The 25,767-nt window shown below is 51.7% G+C and overlaps 1 protein-coding gene and 1 long non-coding RNA gene across 2 annotated transcripts in view; one reads left to right on the plus strand and one right to left on the minus strand.

Annotated features, from left to right (window-relative positions):
* Positions 1-25,767, plus strand: part of VAC14 (VAC14 component of PIKFYVE complex) — a 103,258-nt gene that overhangs the window by 54,872 nt on the left and 22,619 nt on the right. The window contains exon 14 of the mRNA XM_081273370.1: positions 7,358-7,490. Coding sequence (XP_081129496.1) covers positions 7,358-7,490 — 133 coding nt within the window. The remainder of the gene's footprint in view (positions 1-7,357; positions 7,491-25,767) is intronic.
* The window catches only part of LOC308637160, a 38,015-nt gene continuing 17,786 nt past the window's right edge, over positions 5,539-25,767 (minus strand). The window contains exons 3-4 of the long non-coding RNA XR_014019573.1: positions 11,894-12,017; positions 5,539-5,894 (exon numbers count right to left, since the gene is read on the minus strand). This is a non-coding gene — a long non-coding RNA (uncharacterized lncRNA). The remainder of the gene's footprint in view (positions 5,895-11,893; positions 12,018-25,767) is intronic.

The raw sequence follows: 25,767 nt of genomic DNA on the forward strand, positions 1-25,767 counted from the left end.
CTCCAGGGCCAAGACAGCCCTGCTGCCGGGGGGCGGGGGGGGGGGGGGCGGGCAGCTGGGCCTGGGAAGACCAAGACAGCCTCAGGATCTATGAGCAAGGAGTAGTGTGGCAGTCTGGGGCTGAAGGTCACCCCAGGACCGATGTTTGCCCTGAAACCCCAGTCTTCCCTGATTGTCCTGCCTGCCATGGTGCCATTCTTGGTCAGATAAAACCACACCCATGGCAGTGTACTGGCCTAAGGCATTTCCACCTCTAATTTTAAAAATGGGCAAAAATTAAATGTTCTGCTTTCAGTTTCATTTCTTGTAGCCCAGGCCAGTGTTGCCAATTGTCAGTAGCATCTTCTTGTTACCAGGCAGGAATAAGTTCTGGAAGAAATCAGAAAGTCACCTTGGGGGCATTCCCCCCATAGCAGTAGTAACAGTAACAGCAGTGGTCCCCAGTGTTGGCGTGCTCTCACTGGGACCTAGCTGTGTTCCAGACACTTCACACGGGTGGCTCCTCTGGGTGAGCACCTGACTCGTCCCAACAGCACTCTTCTCATTCCCTCAGTTGAGGATTGTGACAGGCGTTGGTGCTGGTCCCGGAGCCTGACCTGAGAGTCTGGCCTCCTAACCCCACGCTCAGAGGAGAATCAGAAGCCCACCCTCGCCAGCTGTGGAGACTTCCACTGCCTGAGGGGAGGAGCATAGGGCCTGGGCCAGTGGTCTGGGGCTAGGCTGGGTGCCAGCCTGTGGTCCCAGCCTGGCAGTTAATTCCTTGGGGAGTCACTCCTCTCCTCACAGCCACTTCAGGGACCTCCCCCCGTCCTGGTCTTAGACTGTGCAGCACCTCATTTCCTCTTCTGCTGTCCCTTCCACTTGCTGTGGCCACAGCACATCATCTCCCAGACTTGCCATTGCTCTTCGAGCCTCAGAGGCCCTCTGCCCATACAACCTTTCAGCCCCAGCAGGCAGGGCGTGGGTGCAGGGACCTAGCTGTGTTCCAGATCTCCCACCTGTGCCCTGTGAACTCAGGCAAGTGTCCTCCCCAACACTACCTCCCCAGCAGTGGGTTGCTTTAGGGCTCTGGGAACATCCACATAGACAGGGCTAGATAAGCACTTTGCGCCGAGAGGCAGCTTTGGCTTCTGCCCTGTGTGTTACGAGATCTCCCGCGTGCTTGGGCCAGCTCCAGTGGTCCTCCCACAAAGGCTGTGTACCAGCTCGCTCTTGCTTGCCTGGGTGGGTGGTAGAGTTGGCACCTGTCTCCTCCTGGCTGTGACCTCTTACACCCCTGCTTCTCGGTTGCTCCCCAGTGGTCCGGACTCTTCAGAAATGCAAACAGTCTGGCCACCCCCGCTTCCCAGAGGCTTATTTTACCAGGCTCAGCAGGTGATTTGGGTGCCCTACTCAAGTCACAGGTGCTCAGCACAGGTCAGCACCCTCTTCTTGGAGTTCATTAAAATGAGGGAAGGCAGACACCTCACCAGCTACAAGAGGAGGTTCCCCAGCACCACTGCCCAGGAAGCTGTCCCCTCATGCCAAGCCTGTGAGCCAGGCCCCTTCCTGTTGATGGGTCTGAGGCTTCCCTAGCTGCCCCCTCGCCCTCCATCCAGTGCTACCCTTGGCCCCAGCCCTCGATCTGTAGCAGTAGCAGCCATTTCCTGGTGGCAGACTGCTATATAGGCACTCCACTGCCCTTTAAGCTAGAAACCTCTCCCTGGCCCACTGTGTTTCCCATCTTACTCTGAGCCAAGCAGCTGGAAGACCTTGAACGTGAGTGAGGCCCCCCCATGCTCCTGTCCTCACTGACCTCAGCAGAGCTAGCCCACAGAGAAGAAAGTGATCACCTTCTAGATCAAGTCCCTGGAGTCCTGTTGGTGCTGCGTCTTTTGACTGTACAGACGTAGGGTTTGTACCCTGTAATTCAGCAAATGCCACACACACCCAAGACCGCACTTGGCCTCCCTTTCTCCCAGCCACTTGATCTTTGGGGAAGCTGCCCCTTCTCTGCCCTGTCCCTCACAGTCCCATACCAGTCTCCCGGTCGTGCTGTGCTCCTTATCCCTGTGATGGCTCACAGATGAGAAAGCGGCCTCAGAGAAGGTGTCAAAGCTTCTGCCACCCTGCTGGTCAGTGACAGGACCTGGATCTGGTCTGATCCCTTGAACTCCCAGGTGCTCCAAGCAGCCACTGGCCCTTCCCCTGCATTCTCAGGGCAACAGATCCTGATGCCCACTCACTGGGGCTGCCCAGGCACATGGCCCCGACCCCAGCAGGGAGGGAGGGTGGAGAATGGAGCAGGGACCTTGCTGAGCCTGAGCCGGGCGACTAATGTGTTTGCATCTGGTTCTGTTGAACTGTGGCTCGTGTTGTGTATTGAGGCCAGAGCTATTTTTATCCTGACATGTGAGGTTCCTTCACGTCATAGCCACAAAACTCGATCCAAAACATCCCAGGGAAGGTTGTTTGTGAGACGTTCTGCAGATTCTCATGTCGCCACATCAGGTTTCACTTAGCAGCATCTGCAGGGCTGGCTCCCCAGCCACCACCCCACCAGCCTGGTTGTGTATACTGAGGGCTCCCAACAGCATCTGTGTGCCCCTGGGCAGCCAGCCGGTCACGTGAACTTCCTGCCAGAGCCCAGCAGGCTCCTTGCTTGCCCGCACCAGAAATTGAAGGCAGATCTGTTGAGCTGAGGGGCTGTGCACTTCTTCACAACCCCGTCCTCCACAGGATCAGGGAATGGAAACCCACTCTCCTTGGCCCCTCTCCTCCTCTGCCCGCTGCTCCCACCAGGGCAACTCACTCACTCTCCCATGTGCCTACAAGACTGTGCTGTCACTTATGCCACCCAAGCACAGCCTCTTAGATTCTTGGACTCGGCAATCAAAGGCACGCTCTGAATTGGGAACCTGAGCCGCTGTCCCTGATCCTGAGCTCTCCCTTTCCTCAAGCATGTGCAGCACCTAGCCCCAAAGGAGCACTGTGAGCCATGTGTCTGGATGAGCAAGAGCCAGAGGTGGGCGGGAGGGGCCGGTAAAGGCGCTTGAGCTCCCCCAGGAGGAGCAGGCTGCAGTGAGGCGGAAATCAGCATAGTCCAGAGGCCTAACGTTCCTGGAATAACAGTCCTGGATGAGTTCGAGCTCTCTCCACCTCAGCCCCTCCTCCCCAGCCTGCAGCCCTGGCTGAGAACTCTTTCTCAGGTTCCATCTAAAGTCAGCCAGGCCTGAAGACCGCTGAGGCCAGAGGGATGGCTGGGCAAAGGGGAACTGGGGTTGGGAGCAATCTCCCAGGCCCTCACCCTGACCCTGACGAGCACTGAAATCACTTCCTTCCTTATCCAGCCATACAGACCCCACCTCTTCCCACTGCAGAAGGACCCCCAGCCTTGTCTTGGGCCTCTCCTCTCCAGGCAGTGGTCTTTCCAGCAGGTGGAATCCTAGATTGCAAAAGACCATGCAGACTACGCCCTGGGCATCACCCCTACTGCTCCCACCCACCACAGCCTGGCCTGTCAGCTGAGGCTCACTCATGGCCCTGGTCAGGGTGCGCTCAGCTGCTTGCTATTCTTAGTCTTGACAGTGGGAGCACCACAAGGGCTGAGTCTCACATGCTTCCCCAGTGGCTGCTGCTCTGGGAAAGCATGAAGGGCTTGGTGGGCCTTCCTCCATGTGGCTGCACTGCTCCTCCTCCAGCTAAGGGCCACCGTGAGTCTAGATATTGGAAGTACATTTTTGGCCCAGAGTGGGATCTGTGGTAAGGAGAGCAAAGATGTGTCCACAGCAGCCCAGGCCTTCTTTCCTGGCAACTGTAGCCAATCTGTCAGTGGTGGGGAGAAGGGTTTACTGATCTCCTTCCCTGGGTGTAGAGTTGGGAGGTCACAGGTGACTCCCTGTCTTACTCCTTGCAACATCACAACAGAGCACCATGAATTTGTTCCAAATCTGAAGTTTCCCCACTCAGACATTTCCAGACTATCCCCCCCACCTCCAGTCCTCCATGGTGGGGATCAGGGAGTGAAAGCAGTCTGCCCCGTGAAGTACTCTAAGAGAGGAGATATTTGCTAATAAAAGCAACCACCATTTATTTGGAAGGCCCCAGGCCCAGTGCAGTGCATTTTGTCTCATTGAATAGGGGCTCTTAATTGCCAGCACTTATAAATAAGGAGACCGAGGTCATTCCTGATTCTTCCTGCTGCCCCTGTGAGGCTGCAACAGGGGGGCACCTCTCCCTAGGGCCTGCCCCGGGCACCCAGCTCCTTAGGAATAGATTCTGGCCCCAGGTGCCCCCATCCTAGTTCTTTACTCCCTACATTGGTCCCTTTGTCCTTTAAAATTCTTGGGAGCCTTAAGTGGCCATAGAAATGGGATGGGCCGGGGGTGCACATAGAAAACCAGGAAGGGGACAGGGACACAAGAGGTGCTCACAGGTGTGCACCTGAGTGAAGCCTGCTGTTGCCTGGGTTTCAGTCCACAGGTACCTGCTGCAACACATGGGGCATACAGTGTGCTCTCCAGCAGCCATCATGGTCCTTCAAATTCATCTCCTGTGCGGAGAATGGTATGGGGCTGCCTCAACAGCTGGGCCCACAACCACCTCTTCAGGGATCAGCCCCAGCTGGGCCTAGGGTAACTCGATCTATAAGAATGTGACACGTGATTCTGCAAACAGCCCCTCTGGGCCAGGGAGCGGAGACTGTTTCCCATTCCAGAATCACTCAGGACCTTCCCAGCCAGGCTGCCCCAAGCAGGGACCCAGAACAAAGCAGTCCAAACAGCAGGAAGTTATACAAAACCTGCCCTTGAGCTGGGCTCCCCACTCAGAGCAGGCCTGTGGCACAGCTCAGGGGATTGTCTGGGAGGGGCAGTCAGATTTGGAGGTGTGGCCCCTCGTGAGAAATCCTCATAGAGTAATCCACAGGTGGGAAACACTGAACAGAAAAAGGTCTTTTCTAATTCCCAGCTGCTTCCCTGTAAGGCAAGTGTGAGCTCAACAGCAAGACACAACTCCTGGGAGGAGTGTTTTTACTGCCACTCTCTGGCCACTGTACCTAACAGTCAGCCATAGAGAGAGGCACCTCTGTGTGACTCACCTGTAATGCTCTGGATGGTTCTGCACATGGCCTATTGTAACTTGGGTCAATGCTTCTGGGAGCTGTTCCACAGAGACCCCACATCTGATAACCTGTGCCAATGCATGGTCACCCCTTCCCTGGTGCAGGGAGAGCCTTGTGATTCCCACAGGGCTCCTGGACCAGGGAGGCCACCTGAGAGAGCGATGGCCCCACATGCCTTGGGCAACAAAGCATGAGCAACCAAAGAAAAAAAGACACACTGGGGGCCTGGGGCGGTGGCTTAGTGGTAGAGCACTTGCCTAGCATGTGTGAGGCACTGGGTGATTCTCAGCACCACATATAAATACATAAAATAAAGGTCCACTGACAACTACAAAATATTTTTTAAAAAAATACACTGGACTTAACCAAAATTTAAAATTTTGTGGGAATGTGGCTCAGTAGTAGAGCACTTGCCTAATATACACAAGGCCTTGGGTTCAGTTCCTAGTGCCACAAAAAAAAAAAATTGTTTTTAATTTCATGTACTTCCAAAGGACACTATCAAGAAAATTAAAAGACTGTCCCCAAAATAGGAGAAAATGTTTATAAATCATAATTGATAAGTGGCTCAACTTGTATCCAGTGTGTGAAGAACTCTTGAAACTCAACAATAAAAAGACAAATAACCCAACTTAAAAATGAGCAAAGGAATTGAGTAGACATTTCTCCAGACAAGATAGTCACATGGGGCTGGGGATGTGGCTCAAGCGGTAGCGCGCTCGCCTGGCATGCGTGCAGCCCGGGTTCGAGCCTCAGCACCACATACAAACAAAGATGTTGTGTCCGCCAAAAACTAAAAAATAAATATTAAAAAAAATAGTCACATGGACAATAAACACACAAACATTATTAGTTATTAGATTAATGCAAATCAAAAACACAATGAGATCCCACTTCCCAACACCAAGATGGCTGTTGGGAAGGAGAAACGACACACCTCCTGCATGGCTGGTGGGGGTATAAAATAGGACAGCCCTCAGGAAGTTAAACAGAGCGACTGTGTGACCCAGCAGTTCCATTGCTAGATATATACCCAAGAAATGAAAATATGCTCAAGCAAAAGCTTGAAAATGAATGTTCATAGCAGCATCATAAGAGCCAAAAAGTAGAAAGAATCCAACGTCCACCAACTTATGAGTGGGCCAACAATATAGTGTGTCCATACAATATACTATCATTTGGCCATAAAAATGGACGAAGAACATGCTACAATAAAGGTGAACCTTGAAAATATGCTGCATGAAAGAAGCCACATACTGTAGGGTTCCATTTAAATGGGCAAAATGTCCAGAAGAGGCAAGTTTATAGAGAGAAAGTAGTGCTTTCCAGGACCTGGAGGAGGAGAGAACGGGAGACTGCTACTGGGTACAAGGTTTCTTGGGAGTGATTAAAAATGTCCTGGAATTAATAGTGCAGATTAAAATACTTTGCACTGTTGGCTGTCTTTAATCTCCTGGCATGTACACCACTTATTTTTTCTCAAGTATCACTGGGAAGGGAGTTTGGGTTTTGCCTCTTTGTTTTTATTTTAATTAGGATATATGACAGCAGGATGCATTTTGATTCCTTATACACAGTTGCAGCACAACTTTTCATTTCTCTGTACACAATGTATGTAGCCTCGCACCATATGTGCAGTCACACATGTACCTAGGGTAATAATGGCCATCATATCCCCTGCCTCTTAGTTTTGCTAGGTTTGTTGACCACTAAGATTATGTACCTGCCTTACTCCTCCATTCTCTTGTCATTGTCCTTGACTGAGCATAGTAAACCCTAAGTTTATCTAACTTATTAGTCACAGTACCTGGTAGGGCCTTACACATTAGGAAGTTGACTACAGGGCCTGGGGTTGTAGCTCAGCAGTACAGCCCTTTCCTAGCAGGTGTGAGGCACTGGGTTCAATTCTCAGCACCACATAAAAATAAATAAATAAAACAAAGGCATTGTGTCCATCTACAACTAAGAAAAAAAAATTTTAAAGTTCACTACATGGTTTGAGATTGGATAGAGGAGTGGAGAGTAAATGGGTACATTTTGCAGGAAGCAAAGATATGTCTTATTCAAATTCCTTTGGTCCTTTCCTTTTTCTGACAATCTGTGGCCCTTTGGCGATTTTCTCTCATTTTGTTACCCACAGACAGCCCCCCATCCACCCCCTTTGGGGCATTTGCAATTATTTGTATTCTGTATGAGACTCATCACCCTGTGAACACATTATCAGAATAAACCCTGGCTCTGTCCCTTTCTCTACAGGTACCAAAGGCTTAGAATGTTCTCCTTCCACTCCCACCATGAACTCCTACTTTTATAAGTTCATGATCAACCTTCTCCAGAGGTTCAGCAGTGAACGGAAGCTCCTGGAGGTCAGAGGCCCTTTCATCATCAGGTCAGCCCTGCCTGCCTTCTCCCCACAGGGCCATGGCTTTGCATTTTGAGATGTCAAAGCAGCCACCTCTTCCCTCTCGCTCCTTCCTTTCCTGACCTTTATGTGTGTTCTTAAAAGAAACAAAGGTTTCCCTTCATGCTGTGTTGCTGGTACCACTGACAATCAGGCAGGTCATCACTGACATTTCTTTAAAAAAAAAAAAGAAAACAAATTAAGTTTTTGCTTGTCGAGATGCTGTTTTCTCTTTAAGTTAAATATCTACTCCCTCAATGCCGTTGTCAATCTTTGGAAAGGAAAATAGGTGAGCCAGATGGCACATGACACACGGCTGTGCTGGCAGCCCAGCCACCAATATGGGATTTGGCCAGATTGGTGGAGCCAGGTTCTTGAGTCATCTGATCCTAGCCCAGGACAGTCAGGGTTCCAGCCCCAGGGGCTCAGACCTTGAGAACTGTTGTCACTAGCCAAGAACTGTCATCACTGGCTGCATGACTGGGATTCCCTTCGTCTCACATTCAGCTTCAAAGAGCAGGGTCACAAGAAGTGACCCAGTGAACTTCAGGCTATTGAAAGCTAAATTAGGGGCACAAATTCCTCCAGGCTCTCCAATCAGACCAGGTAGAGAACAGTCCAAATGGCCCTGGATGCTCTGTAGCAGTGGTTCTCAGCCCTGCATGTCAGAACACTGAAGAATCTTTAAAAAGAAGGTGCCTGGGCTTTCCTCCTGCCACCCAGAACCCTGGTATGGTGGAGTTATTAAAATGTAAAATGGTCCAGGACACTTGGGGAGCAGGGCTAACAGAAGCCCAGCCTGCACAGGAAGTGCACAAGGGAGCTCATTTTGCTGTAAGCCAGACAGCAAGAGGGATGGGGACCTAGCCTTGTAGGTCCCCATACCAAGGATTAGGGATGTCACCCAGACATCAGTGGGAAGCCAGGGAAAGGACAGAGGAGAGATGTGACCAGCTCTCTGACTTGAAAGATTGCCTTGTTGCTGGGGAGAAAGGTCTGGAGGGACCAAGATGGACGGAAACCACTTGGGAAGCTATTGTCCAAATAAGACTGTGACAACTTGTCAGGCAATAGAAAGCAGTAGGCAATGCAGTTAGGAGCATGTGTGATTGACTGGGGACTGATTGCAGGAGGGAGCAAGGACAAAGTGTCAGGACTAACATGCAGGTCCCTGGTGTGAACCGCTGGATGGCGCTGCCAGTGTGTGAGGTGGGAACCTCAGGAGAGTACCAGTGAGCAAGGAGGGTCATGACATGTTTGAGTTTGAATTGCTTTGGGAACATCAAAAGAAAGATATTGAAGAAGCAATTTAGTGCACCTGGTTCTCCAAAGGGAGACATAGACCCAAGGTCAAACTGGAAATTGATGACATAGTCAGCAGATATTTCCTGATATACCAACCCTGTGCAAAGTACTGTTCTAGATGGTTCTGGCTTTGTGGAGCTTTTACTTGCAGGAGTAAGAGGAGGCCAAGTGAGAAGGGAAGGAGTTTGAGACTGAGCCCTAAGAAGCTTCGGTATGTAATGGCGGGGAAAAGAGGAGAAACCAGAACCAGAAGCTGAGAGGAAGGGCCAGAAGGGCAGCAGGAAGCAGGGGAAAGAGGGGGCTGATGAGGCAGGAAGGGAAGATGAGGCCCAAAGAGCATCTTACGGGAGCTGGCCCAGGAGCCTCCTCGGCTATGGATGAGCTGAAGGAGTGGAAGACAAGAAATGGAGGAGCCAGGAGAAACCTGATGGAGAAGTTTGCCTGCTGGGAGGAGGAGAACCTCAGGCTAGTCAGGGACCTCGGGTGGAGCTGAGGGCACCCTGGGGATGGAGCCAAAGAAATGATTCCTGAAGGGGACTAAAAGAAGAATGGTAGGACCACAGCAGGAAGAAGGGCTTCTGATGGTCTCCACCCCACACAAAGGATGTCCCTGTTGTCGCCCTTTGTTCTCTGAGCTTTTCTAAAGCAGGGATTCTCAACCTCAGCACTGTGGGCATTTGGAGCCAGGTAGTTTTTTGTGGTAGGGGCCGTCCTGTGTACTGTATGACATTTAGCAGCATCCCTAACCTCTACCCACTGGAAGCTGGTAGCACCTGCCCCCACCCAGTTGGGATGAATAAAAATGTCCAAAAGGTAGGGGTAGAGCCCAATGGTAGAGTACTTGCCTAGCATGCTCAAGACCCTGGGTTCAATCCACAGCACTGCCCCCTCAAAAACTAGTCTCCAAACATTGCCAAATATCCCCTGGGGAATAAAATCACCCTGATCAAGAACCATTGTTACAGAGAGACAGAAATGTATTCTTAACCTTCTTGGCCAAAAGAAGAAGTACACAGTTATTCTATCCCCACATTTGGACGGGGATATCCTATCACTTTAGATGTGATATGAAAGATCCTACCACCAAAAAACGGCTGTCTGTTCCCACATAAGTGACAGTTAATTTTCTGTGGTTTTCCACACTGCAGAGTGTTAGCACTCTGGACAAACGGTCCCTGTCTGGCAGACTTTCAGGGAACCAAGTAAGGGAGAGAGACCTTTGAAGAAGGCAGGTGCAGCCAGCTTCCTCTTTGGGGACAGGGCTGGTCTGGGTTTTTCCACCCATCCTGGCCTCACATACCATTAGAAGTGTGTGAATGGGGAGCTCAGGGTGGTAACCAGCACCCCAAAACCACAAGAGCAGAGCTGCAGGTAAAATGGACATTACTGGGCATCCTCCTCACCCACTTGGGGCCCCAGGCTCCATGAAGCTGATGGCAGGCCACTGCCATGTTCCCATTTGCAGATTCCAAGGCAGCAAGGTTTTGGGGCTGATGGGAATCCTCTTTGCAAAAGGGAAAAGGAGAGAAGCCAGTGTGTCAACTGGGCTCGCCTGGAGCTGGGCTGCAAACTCCTGCACTCTGTTAATAATTCAGCAACCACCACTTTGTCCCTCTGTGGGAGATGGCAGAGTCTGGTGCCTCAGGGGGCCCTGAACAGCTGCATGCCAGGACTCCCTGGGACCAAGGCCAATGGGCCCTTCCTCCTTGTTCTTCTAGGGGCTCAGTGTATCCAGCATGGCTGTCACTGACTGTTCATGGCTCAGACCCCTCAGGGACTATGTTCAGAAGGCATCAAGACTGATCTCCAGTCCAGGTCTCACTGACACTCTAGCACAAGCACAGAGGGTCTCTTAGCCCTGGCACTTTAGCACAAAGAATCCAGTGGTCCAAGACAGGTGGAACCTTGCAGCTGAGCCCTCACAAAGGACTGGGTCTCTCCTAGGCCTTTACCCCAGCTGTCTAGTTTGCCATCCCCCAAAAGTAGCCTGCAGCAGTCAGTATGTGTTACTGCTGACAGCCACCTGCCTCACATTCCTTAGAGGGCCAGGCTGGCCCGGGGACTGCTACCTGCTAAGCCAGCATGCCTACCACTGATGACCAGCTCCTGGATACTGTCTTGGGCACCCAGTGTGGACTCCCAGTCCAGCATTGGAGGCAGAGGAAGGCTCACAGACATGAGCCCCCTGTCTCCTCTTTTTGTGGTCCTGCAGGGGCTAGGCCCTTCGGTGAGGTTGAGGCAGGTAGAGCTCTGGAGGTGTCAGCCTGCTGTCTTGCTTCTCCATTTCATGTCCTTTACTGCTGATGGCTTTAAAAGGGGGTATACTGACGGTACATACCAACTGCTTCAGTGAAGCCACAGGCCTGATAAAGAATGCAGTAAATGGTTTCTCAACCCTCTCCTGTAGCTGTTAGTTTGCTCCACTCACCCACCAAGATTGAACAGAGAAAGAGCAGAGTAATTTTCCAGCAAACAAGTTAGAAGCTATTACTTGTGCAGTAATGTGTTTAGCACAGGGCCCAGGAGTGGCTGCCATCTGCAGAAGGACAAATGTCCACAGCTCTTGGAAGACCAATATCTGGGGAGGTTCTTGGCATTGAGAGAGTTGTATGATTTCCCTCAGGAACTGAGAGCATCTCCTCTCCCCACACAGCTTTCCCAGGCTGTACCTCAGTGTGGAGCCCTAGATAGGACACCCAAACCCCCTAGACCTTAGTGAGCTACACATCCCTCTGTCCACATGGCCTCCTTATTTAGCCATCACAACAGTTTAGATACGTGTTAAAGTTGGGAAAGCCCATATCTCTGAGACCCTGGAAACCTGCTCCAGTTCCAGGCCTTCCCTGGGCTGCATGCAGGTAGTTGAGGCCATGCCCACGACTGGGGGAAGATGGGACATGTGGAGCAGAGTACTGTGAGGAGGCTGGTGCTGCACCCCCACTCCTGCCCAAGAGCCCCTCGTAGCCTGAGGAAGAAAGTGTATGGTTTCCAGAGTCAAACCCCAGTTCCTCCCTTCTGTAGCCATGTGACCTATTTCCAAGGCCTTCCTGCTGTGTCCAAGAAATAGAGATGATAATGGTGGCTACCTTGTTATTTTGCAGGGGGCTTAAGTAAGATCAGTGCGGTTCCAGCCCCAGTGCTGGCAGTGTTTGATGAAGGGCGCTGTTGTCCAGCCTCTGACACACCATGGCCTCTACCTCCCCTTGTGGTCTGTAGGGAGAGAAAACCAGACCCACATGAGAGAGTAAGATTATTGGACCTTCTGCACTGAGAGTCAGCTCTGCTGCCCCGGGACCCAGGCACCCACCAGCACCCTTCCCAGCCCTGCTAAACCAACTCTGCCCAAAGTAGGTGTTGGTGTACATTGCCCTCCTCCAGCCTCTTCCCACCCTCCATGCTAATGCCGGCAGAACAAGCCCAGGCCTTGTCTGCCTGTGAACCACCCCACTTATACCCAGGAGAAAAGGAGAGGAGGGAGAAAACCCAGCCTCTTTGATAAGCTGTGATATGAACTCCGGCGTAACCCAGCAGCTGTGATCTTTACAAGCCTGCTTCTGTGCGGGGAAGTAGTGAGTCTGAAGACACTCCACTCTGCCTGCCAACGCGGCCCTCTGGCCAGCGTCCCTTGGCTTCATCAACTGTGCATTCTTCCCCTCCTCTTCCTCCCTGCTGCCTTGCAAAGAGCACTTTGCCAGAGAATGCTTTCATTTTTAACAAGCACTGTGTGCTGTGAATGCGAGGGCTGCGACCCTGCTGGCCCAGTTGATGGTAGATGAGTCCCGAGCACGCTCCCAGGGAAAGGCGCACTCCTAAGATGAGGCAGGCATCCGGAGAGGGTGAGCTGGGGCCCAAGTGGGAAAGAGGAGGAGGTCATGGGACTTCCTTCCTGAAACCCCAACCCAGAGAAGCCCAGAGATAAGGCTTCTGTCTGGTTCATTCAGGTCCTGCTGTCTCCCCTCTGGTGCAGATAGGCATGGCAGCCTCTTCCATTCCACAAGTATTCACACAATCCCTAATACATGGTTGTACTCATACTACCCTGCCAATGTCCTGGGTTCGCATAAGAGCCCTTGTGTTGGGAAGAAGAGGACAAGGAGGAGCAGGGAGTTGCCTGGCCACTGAGGTGGGTGGCAAGCGGGGCAGCCAGTAGGAACTGGTCTTGTTTGTAATTGCAGAGACTAGGAAGGAGGGCCTCAGGAGAAGCAACCCTTTCATGCCATAATTGGGAAGTTCCACTTTGCTGGCCTTAGACCTTCTGCAGCCCATGTGGGCTAACATCCTCCTCACACCCTGGCATCCTCCCAGGCTTTCCAGGCTCTGGAGTCCCTTTTCCTGGGGACGCCACCTTCAGCCTGTGAGTCTTTGAACGCTCCACCTCACCTACCAGGGCATTGGCCAGCCCACCAAAAACCTATTGTACTAATACTAATGGAAGGCAAAATGGAGTTAAGTGTCCAGACTGGGGCTTGGTTAAATCGGCCTTTCAGAAAAGCTTGCTTTGCCCCTGGGCCCCAGCTCACAAAAAGTGTCTGAGAGGTCCAGCTCTCTTCCTCTGCATTCATTGCTCAGAGTAAATTGCTGTGGCAAACACACACTAACCTGAATTTGCCTGCCTGAAGAAGCCCTGATTTCTACCCAGAATGCATCTGGGTTTTTGATCTTTTATTAGTTTGCAGCCTTATTGATTGGGTCCCCAGCTAAGGAAAGGAAACAGGACATTGAATGGAGCTAGAGGAATTCTTCCTAGGAATGTCTTACTTCCCTCTTGGAAGAAACCTCTCTTCCTGCCGGCTTTAATTAAGGTGTCTGCCCAGCTCCTTGCATGAATCTTCTGGAACTTTCCCCAGCCTTTCCCCCACCCCAGACGCAAGGGCTGGGGGCTTTTCTTTCGATGCAAGGCAGCAAGGGGGAGCATGAGCAGTAGCCATTTTACAACCAGCCCTGGGCTTCCTGTCTGCTAATTGGAGGCAATGCTGTGCAAATGTGAATGGCAGGAGGCCCTGAAGGCCCTGATGACATGCTGGAATGACTTCTCAGGAGGAAAGGTCCTGCCCTCCAAGGTAAAAGATGCAAGGGGTGAAATAAAGGGACCCTGACCCAGTCTGCATAGCCATTATCTCCAATCCAGAGAACTAACATCTATCACTTCGCCATGCCATCTGAGGTTGGGCCCTCCTGCTCTTCATTGACCAGGGAGGGCTGAGGGCCCTGGGCAGGTTGCTGGCTTTGCTCTGCCTCCTCCAAGCAGTCCCCACAACAGTGCACACACTGGCACTCCCTGTCTTTTCTTCTGGAAAATAGAAAACACATGTGATGGGCCTCGTTAGGCCAGGCTGGGATTAATTAGGTCCTCCTGGGGCCTCGTGGGAGGAGTGGAGTGCTAGCCAGAGGAAGTCCTGCACAGTGTGCTCTGGAAGCCCGGGAGCTTCAAAGGGCAGCGTTCTGTGTTTCAAGCATCCATTTACTTTGAGCAGGACTGTGGGATGTTAGAGACCAAGGTGAGCGTGGCAGGGAAAGGCCGTGTCCTTCAGGGTGACCCCTGTCACCACAGCCCAAGCAGCCAAGCTCCGCCTAAGCCAGCTGTTTTCCTGTTTGCAGGAGCTCCTGTGCATTGAGGGGAGGGCTTGGCTTTGGGTTGGTGGGAGAGTGCTCAATGTGGACCCCACACACATCCCATGGATATGCAGTATTGGATTCTTCGCAACTTGGATGCTGGCACCTGCTTGGCCTCTTTCCAGCCTCCCACTTAGAGCACTTACTTTGTAGTCTACACATCTAAGAGGCATCAGTCCCCCCAGCCCATAGCTCAGGCTGCTGGCAGGGCCAGGGGGATGATTGTCAGGAGCTGAGAACTTGATAACAAATTTCTTTCTGAAGCTTGGAGTTTGTTTCCAGATGGAACCTGCAGCACTTTATACTTTACCTAAGGATGCCAGGAAACTTGGAAAGTTTTAACGTTGGTAACTCAGACAGCTTGAGGAATTAGCAAGTAGCTAAAGTGTATCATAATGTAGTCTCTTTTTAAGAAACTAGCAGTAGGTTTGGAATTGGCCTCTAGAAGTTGTTTTCCATCCTTCTGCCTCCTTGGGATAGGGCTGTGTCTGTCAAAGCCAAGAAGACAAATGGGTGTCCTGAGTTTCCAAGTGCTTGATACCTCCTTCTGGAAAGACAGCTGCAGAGAGTATCCTGTCCATCCATTGTACAGTGTATTTCTCAGGAAGCTCTTCCTTTAATTCTGGTATCATGTCAGCATAGTTTTCCCAGCGATGCCCTTAGAGACCCCCCTATGAGGTCCTCCCTTCTCACCCCGCAAGTGGTTGCTTTCAGCAGATAGTCACAGAGGTCACAGAACCCCCACACCCTGGCCCCTGACTTCAGAAAAATACAAGGGTTTCTGTCACATGCATTTGTGGAAAGCCCTCCAGACCAACTGCCCCTTCTACATACAAGGAGGGTTCCTATCTTGGAGCACTGGTGATAGTGACCTGTGGAGGGGCCTGGCTTGGGTGAACCAGAGTGCTAAATTCTACCTCAGATGGCAACCACAGTGGAAGTCACAGGGAAGGGTACTGGATAGGCCAAATGCCTCTTCATAACCCAGGATGGGATGGCCCACCAAGGAGGCGCTTGGGATCTGGAGTAGACAGTAGAACTTTCTATAGAAGTTTTCTGCTTCAGCACTCAGGAGAACGGAGGGTTTGCTCTGTGACTTTTGTCACTATTGTCACGTCTTTTGAATGCCCTGGTACCAATCTTGGGATCTGTAGCCATACAGAGAACCCAGAGCTGAGGTTTCCTCTGTCAGGACCTTAGTCTTGGGTGTGAGAAGGGAGCAGGACAGATATGGTGGGAAGCATCTGCTGTGAGTGCCAGCACACAAGTTCAAAGCCAGGTGCTCGTCTGTACCAGCACTGTGGGTCTCACTACATGTCAGCTTCTCTTCACTGTGACCAGAAGCCTGACAAGAACAACTGAGCCAAGAGTGGTGGCGCACGCCTATGATCCCAGTGGCTCGGGAGGCTGAGACAGGAGGATTGCAAGTTCAAAGCCAGCCTCAGCAACAGCAAGGCACTAAGCAACTCAGTGAGACCCTGTCTCTAAATAAAATACAAAATAGGGTTGGGGATGTGGCTCAGGGGGGTTGAGCGTCCCTGAGTTCAATCCCCAGTACCAAAAAAAAAAAAAAAAAAAAAATGAGAGGAAGAAAAGTTTACTTTGTCTCATGGTTTCAGAGGCTCACATAATAAGCCAATGCATTGTCTGAGCCCAAGGCAAGGCCTCCATGTTGGCCCGAAGGGCATGGTGGAGGAGTATTGCTGCTTTTATGGTGGCCAAGAAGCAGAAAGAGAAAGGGGAAGAGGCTGCAGGGACACTGAACCCTCCCAGAATACACCCCCAGTGACCCACCTCTTCCAAACTAGCATGGACTGATTAGGTTACAGCTCTCATAACCTAATTGTTTCACCTCTGAACATTCCTACATTGACACCAGAGCTTCTGGGGAACACCTCATATCCAAACTATATCACCTATCCTGCTGAGAAGCAGTACCAGGGTCCACCTGCCCAGAATCCAGGCTGAAAGACCCTACAAGTTCATGTTCTCCTTCTCAGAGAGGTACAGTGGCTATTGCCCTCTCTGAGACGAGAGCCCATGTCTCCAGGTTTCCATACTGGAGCAGGGCCCCAGATCTGGCAGCCAGGACCCTCGTTCAGAAAGAAACTGCTCTCTTTTGACAGTCCCCACAGAGACCTCTTCTCCCTGTTGCCCATGGCTGCCATTGGCTGCCACCCTTTCAGACAGTAGGAATGCTGAGTGCCTCTCTTTGCTCTTCCTGTCTTCCATCAAAGCCCTGAACTCCTCCATACTCTGGCCCATCCACTGTCCCAGCCCATTTCCAGTCTCTGTTTAGCCAGCATAATCTTGGACCTCCCTTGTAAATTGACAGTGAGCGCTGTCTCCGTTTGACTGCTGCTCAGGAGGACAGGCCTCACCCCCTCCTTCCTCCAGAGTGATTTGTTTCCTCCTGGCTCAGCGCAGCTGCTCGTATCCTCCACGTTGTCAGCTCTCATTTTTTTCTTGTCCTCCATCAAGGGTCCTGTGAGGCATGTTTTGATCCTGATCTTTCGCTCCTGCCTTTCAGGAACTGCTTCCTCAAGGGCTAAGCTTTGTCTCTTTCTCCTCTCCCTCAGAAGGAGCACCACGGGCCCCAGCCCCACTGTGTCTCCATTTCACCTTCAGCCTTCTCGAGTAAACTCAGGGCCTGCGGCAGGCCCTTCTGACTCCACACTGCTGATTGCATACCCAGTCTTTCCCCTGGGAAGGAAGAGTAGTTGTCCACACTCAAGGACTCTCAGCCCTTTCTGCTGCCACCATGCTCCCAGAAGTCTGGTTTGATGTCAGTGTGGTTTTGCCATATCTCTGGTAAAAGCCACCTCCCTTTCTTTTACCATTCTGCATCAGTGCTGCCAATCAACCTTATCTCTTCTGGTCAGGGTGGGGTAGCAACCTTACTCTCTGTGCCCTGAGCCTTTTATGAATAAAAATTTAAAGAACAATATACTGTTAGAAGTGCGCACATCCCAAGTGCCCTACAGCTCCATTAATTTCTCCGGTTAACACCCATGGAGTGAGGCTCAGACCAAGAAACAGAGCATTCCCAGCACCAAGAGGTATCACGTCTCCAGGTATCAGCCTCCTGCTGCTCCCCAAATAGCTCCATCCTGACTTCCAGCACTTCTGGGTTTGTTGGTACCTGGTTTTGAACTTAACATAAATGGAATCAGTTTGTGCTCTTTGGCAAAGCTTGGCTTCTTTTGATACCCATTAGGTCTCTGAGATTCCTGTGTGTTGACAAAGCAGTAGTTTCCATAGAGGATTTCACTGTGTGAAGAAGGTGCCAGGGTTTAGTTACCTGTTCCAGTATTGATGGACATGGGGGTTATTTTTAGCCTGGCACCATAATGCTATGAACTTGCATCTCTTGGTGTAAATATGTACACATTTCTGCTAGTTATATACCTAGGAATTGCAGAAATGATGAGTAGACATAAATTTGTGACTTTGGGAGATACTGCCCAGAGTGCTTGTCCCAATTTCAGTCCCATCAGCAGTGTAGCAGGGCTCCAGCTGCTTCTTGTCCTTGCAAATAGTTGGCACATCAGTCTTTGATTGTAGCTTTTCCATTAGGCAGATAGTTTTAATTCACATTTTCCTGAAGATTAATGAAGTTGCACAACTTTTCATAGCTGATTTGCCTTTTGGATAGCCTCTTATGACAAACCTGTTGCCCGTGGGGTTTTTCATGTTTTTCTTACTGATTTGTGTATTTTGGGTTTGAGTTTTTTCTGGCTGCACAAACTGTTCTTATCTTTTCCTACCCTGTGGCGGGCCTTCCCACTCCCACTTAATGGTGTCCTTTGTTGTTTGTTTGCTTTTGAGTCAGGGTCCCACTCTGTTGCCCAGGTTGGTCACAAACTCCTGGGCTCAGGTGATCATCCAGCCTCAGCCTCCAGAGTAGCATGAGCCACCACACCAGCAAAGGCAAGCTGTCCTTTGATTTTTTAGTGCAGTCTGAGGTCTAGTGAGTGTTTACTGTGCATTCCCAGTGGTTGCACACTGGGGATGATCTGCCTAAGACCCCAGAGGTGTTATTTCTTAGCTCTGAATAAGGCCTTAAAAACCACCTAATGTGTCTTTTCAAAATCACAGAGACATGGCCACCGTATCATTTAGCCATCACATCTCTGTAGGTCATATTCCAGGAGGAGGCTCTGATTGACCCAGACAGGGTCATGTGTCCCTGGTGGGGACAGCAGTGACAGGGGCAGGACTGCAGGACTCAAGTGGCAGCTTTAACAGTTCCCAAACCTAGTAGGGAGCAACAGCTCTCTGAATCAAAGAGGCTGCTCTTGCCATGAGATGCTAAGCAGAAGAGGCCCCCAACATGGCTGCCTTCCTGAGCACAGTTTTCTTTCTACACACTTTTTGGGGTCAAACTCAGGGCCTTGTATATGTTAAACACACACTGTAGCTTCTTTTGTGGCAGTGCTGGGGATCAAACCCAGGGCCTTGTGCATGCTAGGCAGCCAGTTGGCCACTGAGCCACACCCCCACCACCCCTGAGAACAAACCCTGCATAAGTGCAAAATGAAGCAGTCACTACCCGGCCCTGCTCTCTGCAAGGATTAAGTGACATGACATATGGGAAATGCCTAGCGGAGAGGCTGGTGCAGGGTAACTGGGAAGTGTCAGGGGTAGCCACAATGGTGACTGCAGTAGGAGCATAAGTGACAAGCTGAGAGGGGGCCCAGAGATGGATAGGGTCACAGAACTGAGCTTGGCATCCTCGCTGCCTCGGCTGCCGGAAAGCAGGCATCGGAGCTGACACACCTTCTTCTGTTTTAACAGAGTGAGAGCTCTTGAGCCACTGAGTCCTCATTAAATGGAGACTGAACACTGGCATGCTCCCATCCTCTGTACCTGCTCCTCACTTAACTAACTCTGCTCTTGGGCAGAGCTGACCAATTCTGAGTGGTGCATGACAGAAAACCAATTATCAGTGTCACATTAAAAAATATTAAAGGTAGTATACAACAGAGGCAGGCATGGCCCATTAAAAACTCCCAAGTCCAAGCAAGGCTAGAGTTCACCTCCTGTCCTCATGACTGGGTCTCCCTTTCCCCACTCCACAGCTGGCTCCTCTTCCTCTTATGTCAGCCACATTCTTGCTCAGGCCACCCACTGTGTGGCAGGATGGCTCTCCTGTTCTCTCAACACCCCAACTCCAGGCCTATCACGGTTGCTATAGGAGGATTGAGGAGGGTGAAATGATACAGATGGCCCAGCGACCTTCCCAGAGACCACATGAGAGCAGACAGGGAGGACATGGCCAGTGGGTATGGGCAGCATGAGAGGAATCCCATGGTCCTCCTGGCTAATCCCTCCTATGAGGCTGCTTCGGTGCTTGGCAGGATAGTCCAAGCATCTTCCCTTGTCATGTGTGGAGTTAGGGGTGGATGCAGCCCAGTACCTCCCAGCAGGACCCATTCTATGTCCCCTCTCCACGTGTGTGCACCCAGATGGTAACCATGGGGCCATCACTGAAGAGAGACCAGGAGAGTTTCAGACAGACAGACAGTGGCCAAAAGGGTCCTTCGGGATCAGGTCCTTAAACACAGGAGGAAATTGAGGCTCTTTTTCCAGTAACTACTCTCCATTGCCACCTTTGAATGGAGTCATGGCCTGGACCAACCAGGGCCTAGCCTCCACAGTCCTGAGAGGAAGCCTTTTGAGTGTGGTGGGAGCATCTTAGAGGCAGATGGAGTGCCAGGGAGTTTGTATGAAGGAGCTCACCTAGCCAGAGGGCAGGGGGCAGATATTCCCTAGACACAGCTGTCCATTCCGTGAATGCTCTGGAGGCCTGGGATGGGCTGGGCCCCATGCCAGCCAGGACACACAGAGGGACTGAGAGCGGTGGCTCCTGCTGGCACAAAGGTGGCAGTTCAGTGGAATAGGCGGACAGGTGACAAGTAAAAAAGAAACATGTGACCCAGTGTTGTGATTCCTGCCCTGAAGGAAATGCAGTCTGGGAGTGAGGGGTGCTCAGGTTCAGGCTGTGAAAGGGGGTGCCCCACAGCTCAGTGGAGCCAGGAAGCTGTGACCTGGATCTGATGTTTTCTCAAAGCATAAAAGTGCCCTAGTTTTCCCTCTCCTCAGGCTCTGCTGAAGCTACGCCAAGAACTGGCTCTTAAAGGCTGCCTGAAATGTGGTTTGGAGCCAAAAATCTATAGAGCCAGTGCATTTGTGACCTTGTCGAAAATGCTTACCGAGGAAAAGCAAGGGGTAGGATTTGGGGTGGTGTTTGTTGTGGTTTTGTTTTTTGTTTTTTTTTTTTTAATTTAAGAAAAAAAATAACAACATTTGGTTCCTCCACGTTCCCATGCCTACCCCCACCCCTTTCCTGCCTGGCACATTCCACACCACACAACCTGCCCTGGCCCCACAGCATTTGTGTCTTCCTCTCGTATACACCCTCCCCCACCTCCAGTCCCTCACCATCCCCCATGCATCAGCTATGAAAAATACCAAGTGGGTAAAAATAAGGAGCCCGGTGATAGCCCTGGAAATTAGGCCACAGCTGTCAGGCCGGGCAAAAGCCTCGCATCTGAGAGCAGAACGCCAGGAGCAAGAGCTCAGCCCCCTCCCCTATAAGCGTGGAAAAGAGTCTCGCCCTGGCACCCAGGACAGCCCTGCTGCTGTGCTGGCCTAGAGAGCCCCAAGTGGCTATTTGTCACTGAGCAGATCTGTCCTGTGTGTCTGCCAGTGTCAAGCCCAGTGGCCACCAGTGGGGATACCACAATGGGCAGAGCTAGGTCCTGCCCTCTAGGCTTAGTTGGTAACATTGCGGTGTGTTGATGCTCTGTAGAAGCAGATGGGGTGGGGGTGAGGTGCCCAGTCCAGTAGAGGGGTCCAAGAAAGCTTCTGGAAAGAGATGGATGTCTAAGCTGAGCCATGAGAGAGCAGTAAGCACTAGCTGGGAGCAAGGAAAAGGAAGTGTTTGTGGCTCTGCTAGCCATCTGCTCAGGAGTCCAGAGGCTGGTTCCCAAAACTGTGGGACTTGGGTATCTGAAAGGCAAGGGGGCCCAGCAGTCGGGGACAGATCAGGCCCTGAGCTGCCTCACGAGCAGCTCTATGGTACTCAGTGAGCCACTGAAGGGCCTGAACAGGTTCACAAAACCCCACTCATGGGGTGCCCAAGTCCCTGACAGAAGCTGCTGGTGTGCAGCCATGCCAGAGCCTTGGGGGTGGCGTGGTGTGCACAAGGCCATGCCTGAGGTGACTGGCTCCTAAGTTCAGTGCCCTATGGGCTCCCAGAACTTCCAGTTTGTACAAATGAAAGAGGGCCAGGGCCCACCAGGAGAGGGTCGCAGGAAACAGGGTGGGTAAGACCACTCATTCGCTGTGATAGCTGCGGCCATGTATCCCTTGCCCTGCCATTAGCCTCATACAACAGCAAAGGCTCCTTAAGGAGTTTGCTCATGCAGCTCGCTTGACAAGGCATCTTGCCACCACATCATTCTGGAACATTCATGCTCCTGGGACAGACAGTATAAGCAGATTATCTGACCTAACTTTAAAACCTCCTCTATGCCCCGGACGTCCCTGACCTGGACACATACTCTTGGCTCTTGGTGGGATGCTGGCTTTAGTTAGTTTACTCCCAGGGCCTGTGAATCCAGCCAGCCTTTCTCATCCACTCATTTGTCCTGAGAAGAGTCAGTTTTTCCTTCCTATGAGCTGAGCCCTTCCTTTCCTGATGGACAAAGGCCAGCCTCCCCTTTTCCTGCAGGAGACCCCCACCCACCTCTGTTGGAAGCCCTGGCCACAACAGTTGGCAGGACCTGGAGTTCCCCTCCTTCCTTCCTGCCCTTGCAGCCTGAGTGACTGCCCCAGTCCGGCTCCTTCTGCTTCTCACAGGCCCCCCAGTAGCATGGTAATTGCTTTCTCAGATCTTCAGCTGTGCACCCCGTCTGCAAGCATTTCCTGGTTTCCTGACCCTCTGCAGGAAGACCTATCTGTGTTCTTTCCTCTGGAGGGAGCACTGAGGGGGAGAGGTGATGGAGAAATGACTGGTCCTTCCAGTCTCTTCTCATTCCTGCCAGAAGTGCTTAAAATAGAAGGCAACCGCCACTCTCTGCTCCCAGCACCCCACTGCCACCCACAGCCCCAACTCCTGTGGCAAGCCCCTCAGTATGGTGCCCCTGGCCTGGTGTGACAGGCAAGAGGAAGGCTTGTGGAACAGCTGCTGGGTGTTATCTGTCTCCACTGCTACCGGGAGATGAGTATCTGCAGTTACAGTCTTGGAAGGTCGCACCTTTGTTTCATTCATGTGGTGTTATGAGAAGAGTCCGTGCCTCTCTTCACATGTGCACGACCCCAAGTCCTTCCCAGCCAGCTGACAGTGTCCAGGCAGGAAACAGCAACCATCAAAAGATGCTCCCACAGGCCAAGCATGCAGCCAGGGGAGGAGAGGCCTGGCCGGCTGGTGGGAGTGCCTGCAGCAGCTCTGAGGGGCAGCACCATCCTTCCCACCACAGTAGTATGACCTTGGAGGTGAAATCTCCCTGGGATGTCAACACCTATGACCGCATCCTGTAATTGCCCCCACCTGCTGTCTATCCCTCCTGCTTACCCTTGACTTGGCCCTGTCCTACCCCTCAGAGAGGACTTCTGTACAGGCAGCCCCAAGACCCTTTGGAAGAGGACAGTTGCATGAGACAAAGGTGATATTTAAATGGCACCCGGAAGGGCAGCCTTCCAGGGTAGAGCTGTGGTCATTGAGACCCTCAGATCCCACTGTATGCAAGTGGCAGCTGCATTTCAGTAGCCAGGCCAGAGTGTAAGGCAGTGTTTCGGCTCCAAGTGAAGCTTCATCTCCATTGATAAGACGTTCCTCATCTGGCGGTTCTATTTCAAGAGAAGGCCTCCCTGTAGTAGGCACTCCTGCCTCCGAGTGGAGCCAGGCCTTCTTTCCTACTCGTATTATGCTAATCACTCCTTGCAAACAGGCAGACTTTGTAGGAGGTTTGCCTGGTTCTAAATGAAACATACGCCTTTGAAGCAAAGAGCCACAGTAGCTAAAAATATCATTTCCCGGCTGTTGATCCTCTCATTTGTAAAATGCATGTTTCCATTGTTAAATCCGCAGCAGCCCCTCTCTGGAGAGGGAAGAGCTGCTAGAGTCCCACCGCCCTCTCAGGGCTCTCTCAAGTGGCACCACTTTCTCCAGGCCCTGCTCTGGGACTGTGCCACTGACAGTTTCCACTAAGGAGTCCAGGACAGTCTCAAACATATAGGATTCTAAATACTTTCTTTTTTATGCTTAAAAGTATTGAAAGCATATAAAATAAGAATTGAAGTAATAGAAAAATATAGCATAGCTTGCGAAAGACCCTTTACTACCATCTCCTCTCCAAAAGGAGCCTCTGTCATTGGCTTCATGAATTTCCCTCCAAAACTTTCTCTGTGCATTTATAAACATGGGGCTTGGTTCGTTGTGGTTTTCCATAGTGGATTCTGGCCTCAGGGTTGCTCGACAGTCTGCCTTGCCTGTACCCTTTCCTGGCTCGTGGATCCTGACCTCACCTGGTCCCTGCGCTCTGCTCTCTGGGCTGGAGCACAGTGGCACAGTGGCTCAGGAGCACTCTCTCCCCTCGTGTAGATCATCACTAAGCCTGAGGGTTCCAGTGCCCCATGTTTCTCTGTGTGTGACTGCCCAGGCTGCTCAGGGGGGCAAAGGCGAAGTCCTAGGTAGAGGGCAGCCAGTCCCTGTCCTCTGCTGGGGGGTCTGGTCTGTAACCAAGTCCTGGGACTTTTCCTCTGTGGAAACTTCCAAGGACGCTGCACGCCTGGGGCTTTTTCTCATTCTCACATGTTTAATCCCGTGAAGATTTCCTGGGCTGGCAAGGAACATGTGGACGAAAAGCCTATTTCATGCATCTTAAAATTCCCTGAAAATGACTGATCACAAAAGGAATTTTTCCGTCTTCTGGCAGGCAGTGGGGGAGGGTACAAATAAGAATACCTGAAGCCGCGAATACTTGAAAGGGTCTCCTCCGTGCCGCATTTGTCCCTGCACATCTGCTGTGGCTCTGCCGTCCTCCCAGCCCTGCCAGACCCTGTGCGTTTTACCAGTGTTCCAGGAGACTGCAGAGCCGCCACTCCGGGAGCTGCTCTTTGTTGCCGGTGGTGGGCATTAGTGTTTAGCTAGCCCTTCTGTTTTCCGCTCTTATCTCTGTGCCCTTTAAGCAGACACTTGTAAAGAGCTGCAGAAAACCATCTCAGTTCATAAAATTGCACAAAACCTCAGACTAAAATGTGAGGACCAGAAAAACCCCATCATTCTAGCTTCTAATCCGGTGCCTGTCGTGTTGTGTGTATGTGCTGTGTGACCAGGAAGCAGGATGGCAGGTGCCTGGCGCAGGAGCAGGCGAGCCAAGCTTCCTTCCCCAGGGATGCTGTTGCTGTTAGAGGTGAGACCAGTTCTGAGGCCACCAAAGGAAGCCACTGCCTGCATGTGGGTGCCAGAAAGAGTCCTGGACACAACGTGGGTCTTGTCTGCGAGTTGGTCTGATTTTCTTTGTGTGTGCATAGAGGAGCAGGGCTGTGCTCAGCAGGCAGGGACAGGAGGGAAGCAGAGGGTGCAGTGGCAGGCAGAAACCGGGACAGCAGGTCCAGGGAGGTAAGGATGAGGCAGGATGAGAAGGTAGGCATCTGGGCCAAGCCCAGGCTTTGTTGCTACACAGCCTCTGAAACTGCTCTTAAAATCCCCTCGTTTCCACCCAGAGTGACACTGCCAGCGCGTGGAGCTCTCGGCTCTGGTGAGGCAGTTTGTGACAGCAGTTCTCAGACCTATCCCAGAAGCTTAAGAACGCGGAGCACCCACACCTAGAGGTGGGGCCTCTCTGCAGTCCTGGTGTCTCCGGGAGTCCTTAGGTGATTCACAAACCCCAGATTCAGCGGTCCCTCAACTAAGGAGGGGGCCTCCTGATCCTGGAGGGTAAGTGTGCAGCTTTCTGGGTAGGTGAGGACACTAATAGGACCAGAGACGGTGACTCCGCTGGGAGGTATCACCAGAATCAAAATGACAACCCCTGCTTGGAACCACTTCCGAGCACATTAAATCCTAAAAGGGCGCCATGGAATGTGAGCTATCAGAGGATCCCTGTGATCAGCCAGGACCCACAGCCACCAGGAACACAATTGGGCTCATGCTGTAAGGGCAGAGGGAAAGGAGGGTGCCCCGACAAGGCCTCCACATGGGGCTCCACTCTGACTGCAGTGGAAGGGATACCGCCCGTCTGTTTGTGGATGTATAAACAGCAGCAGGGGGTGATCCCTTGGCCTGGAAGAAAGCGACTAGTGTGGGAATAATTGGGTGAAATAAAGGAAAATGTGA

The sequence above is a fragment of the Spermophilus citellus genome (assembly GCF_964194105.1).
Source record: "Spermophilus citellus genome assembly, chromosome: 18".
Classification (NCBI taxonomy): domain Eukaryota; kingdom Metazoa; phylum Chordata; class Mammalia; order Rodentia; family Sciuridae; genus Spermophilus; species Spermophilus citellus.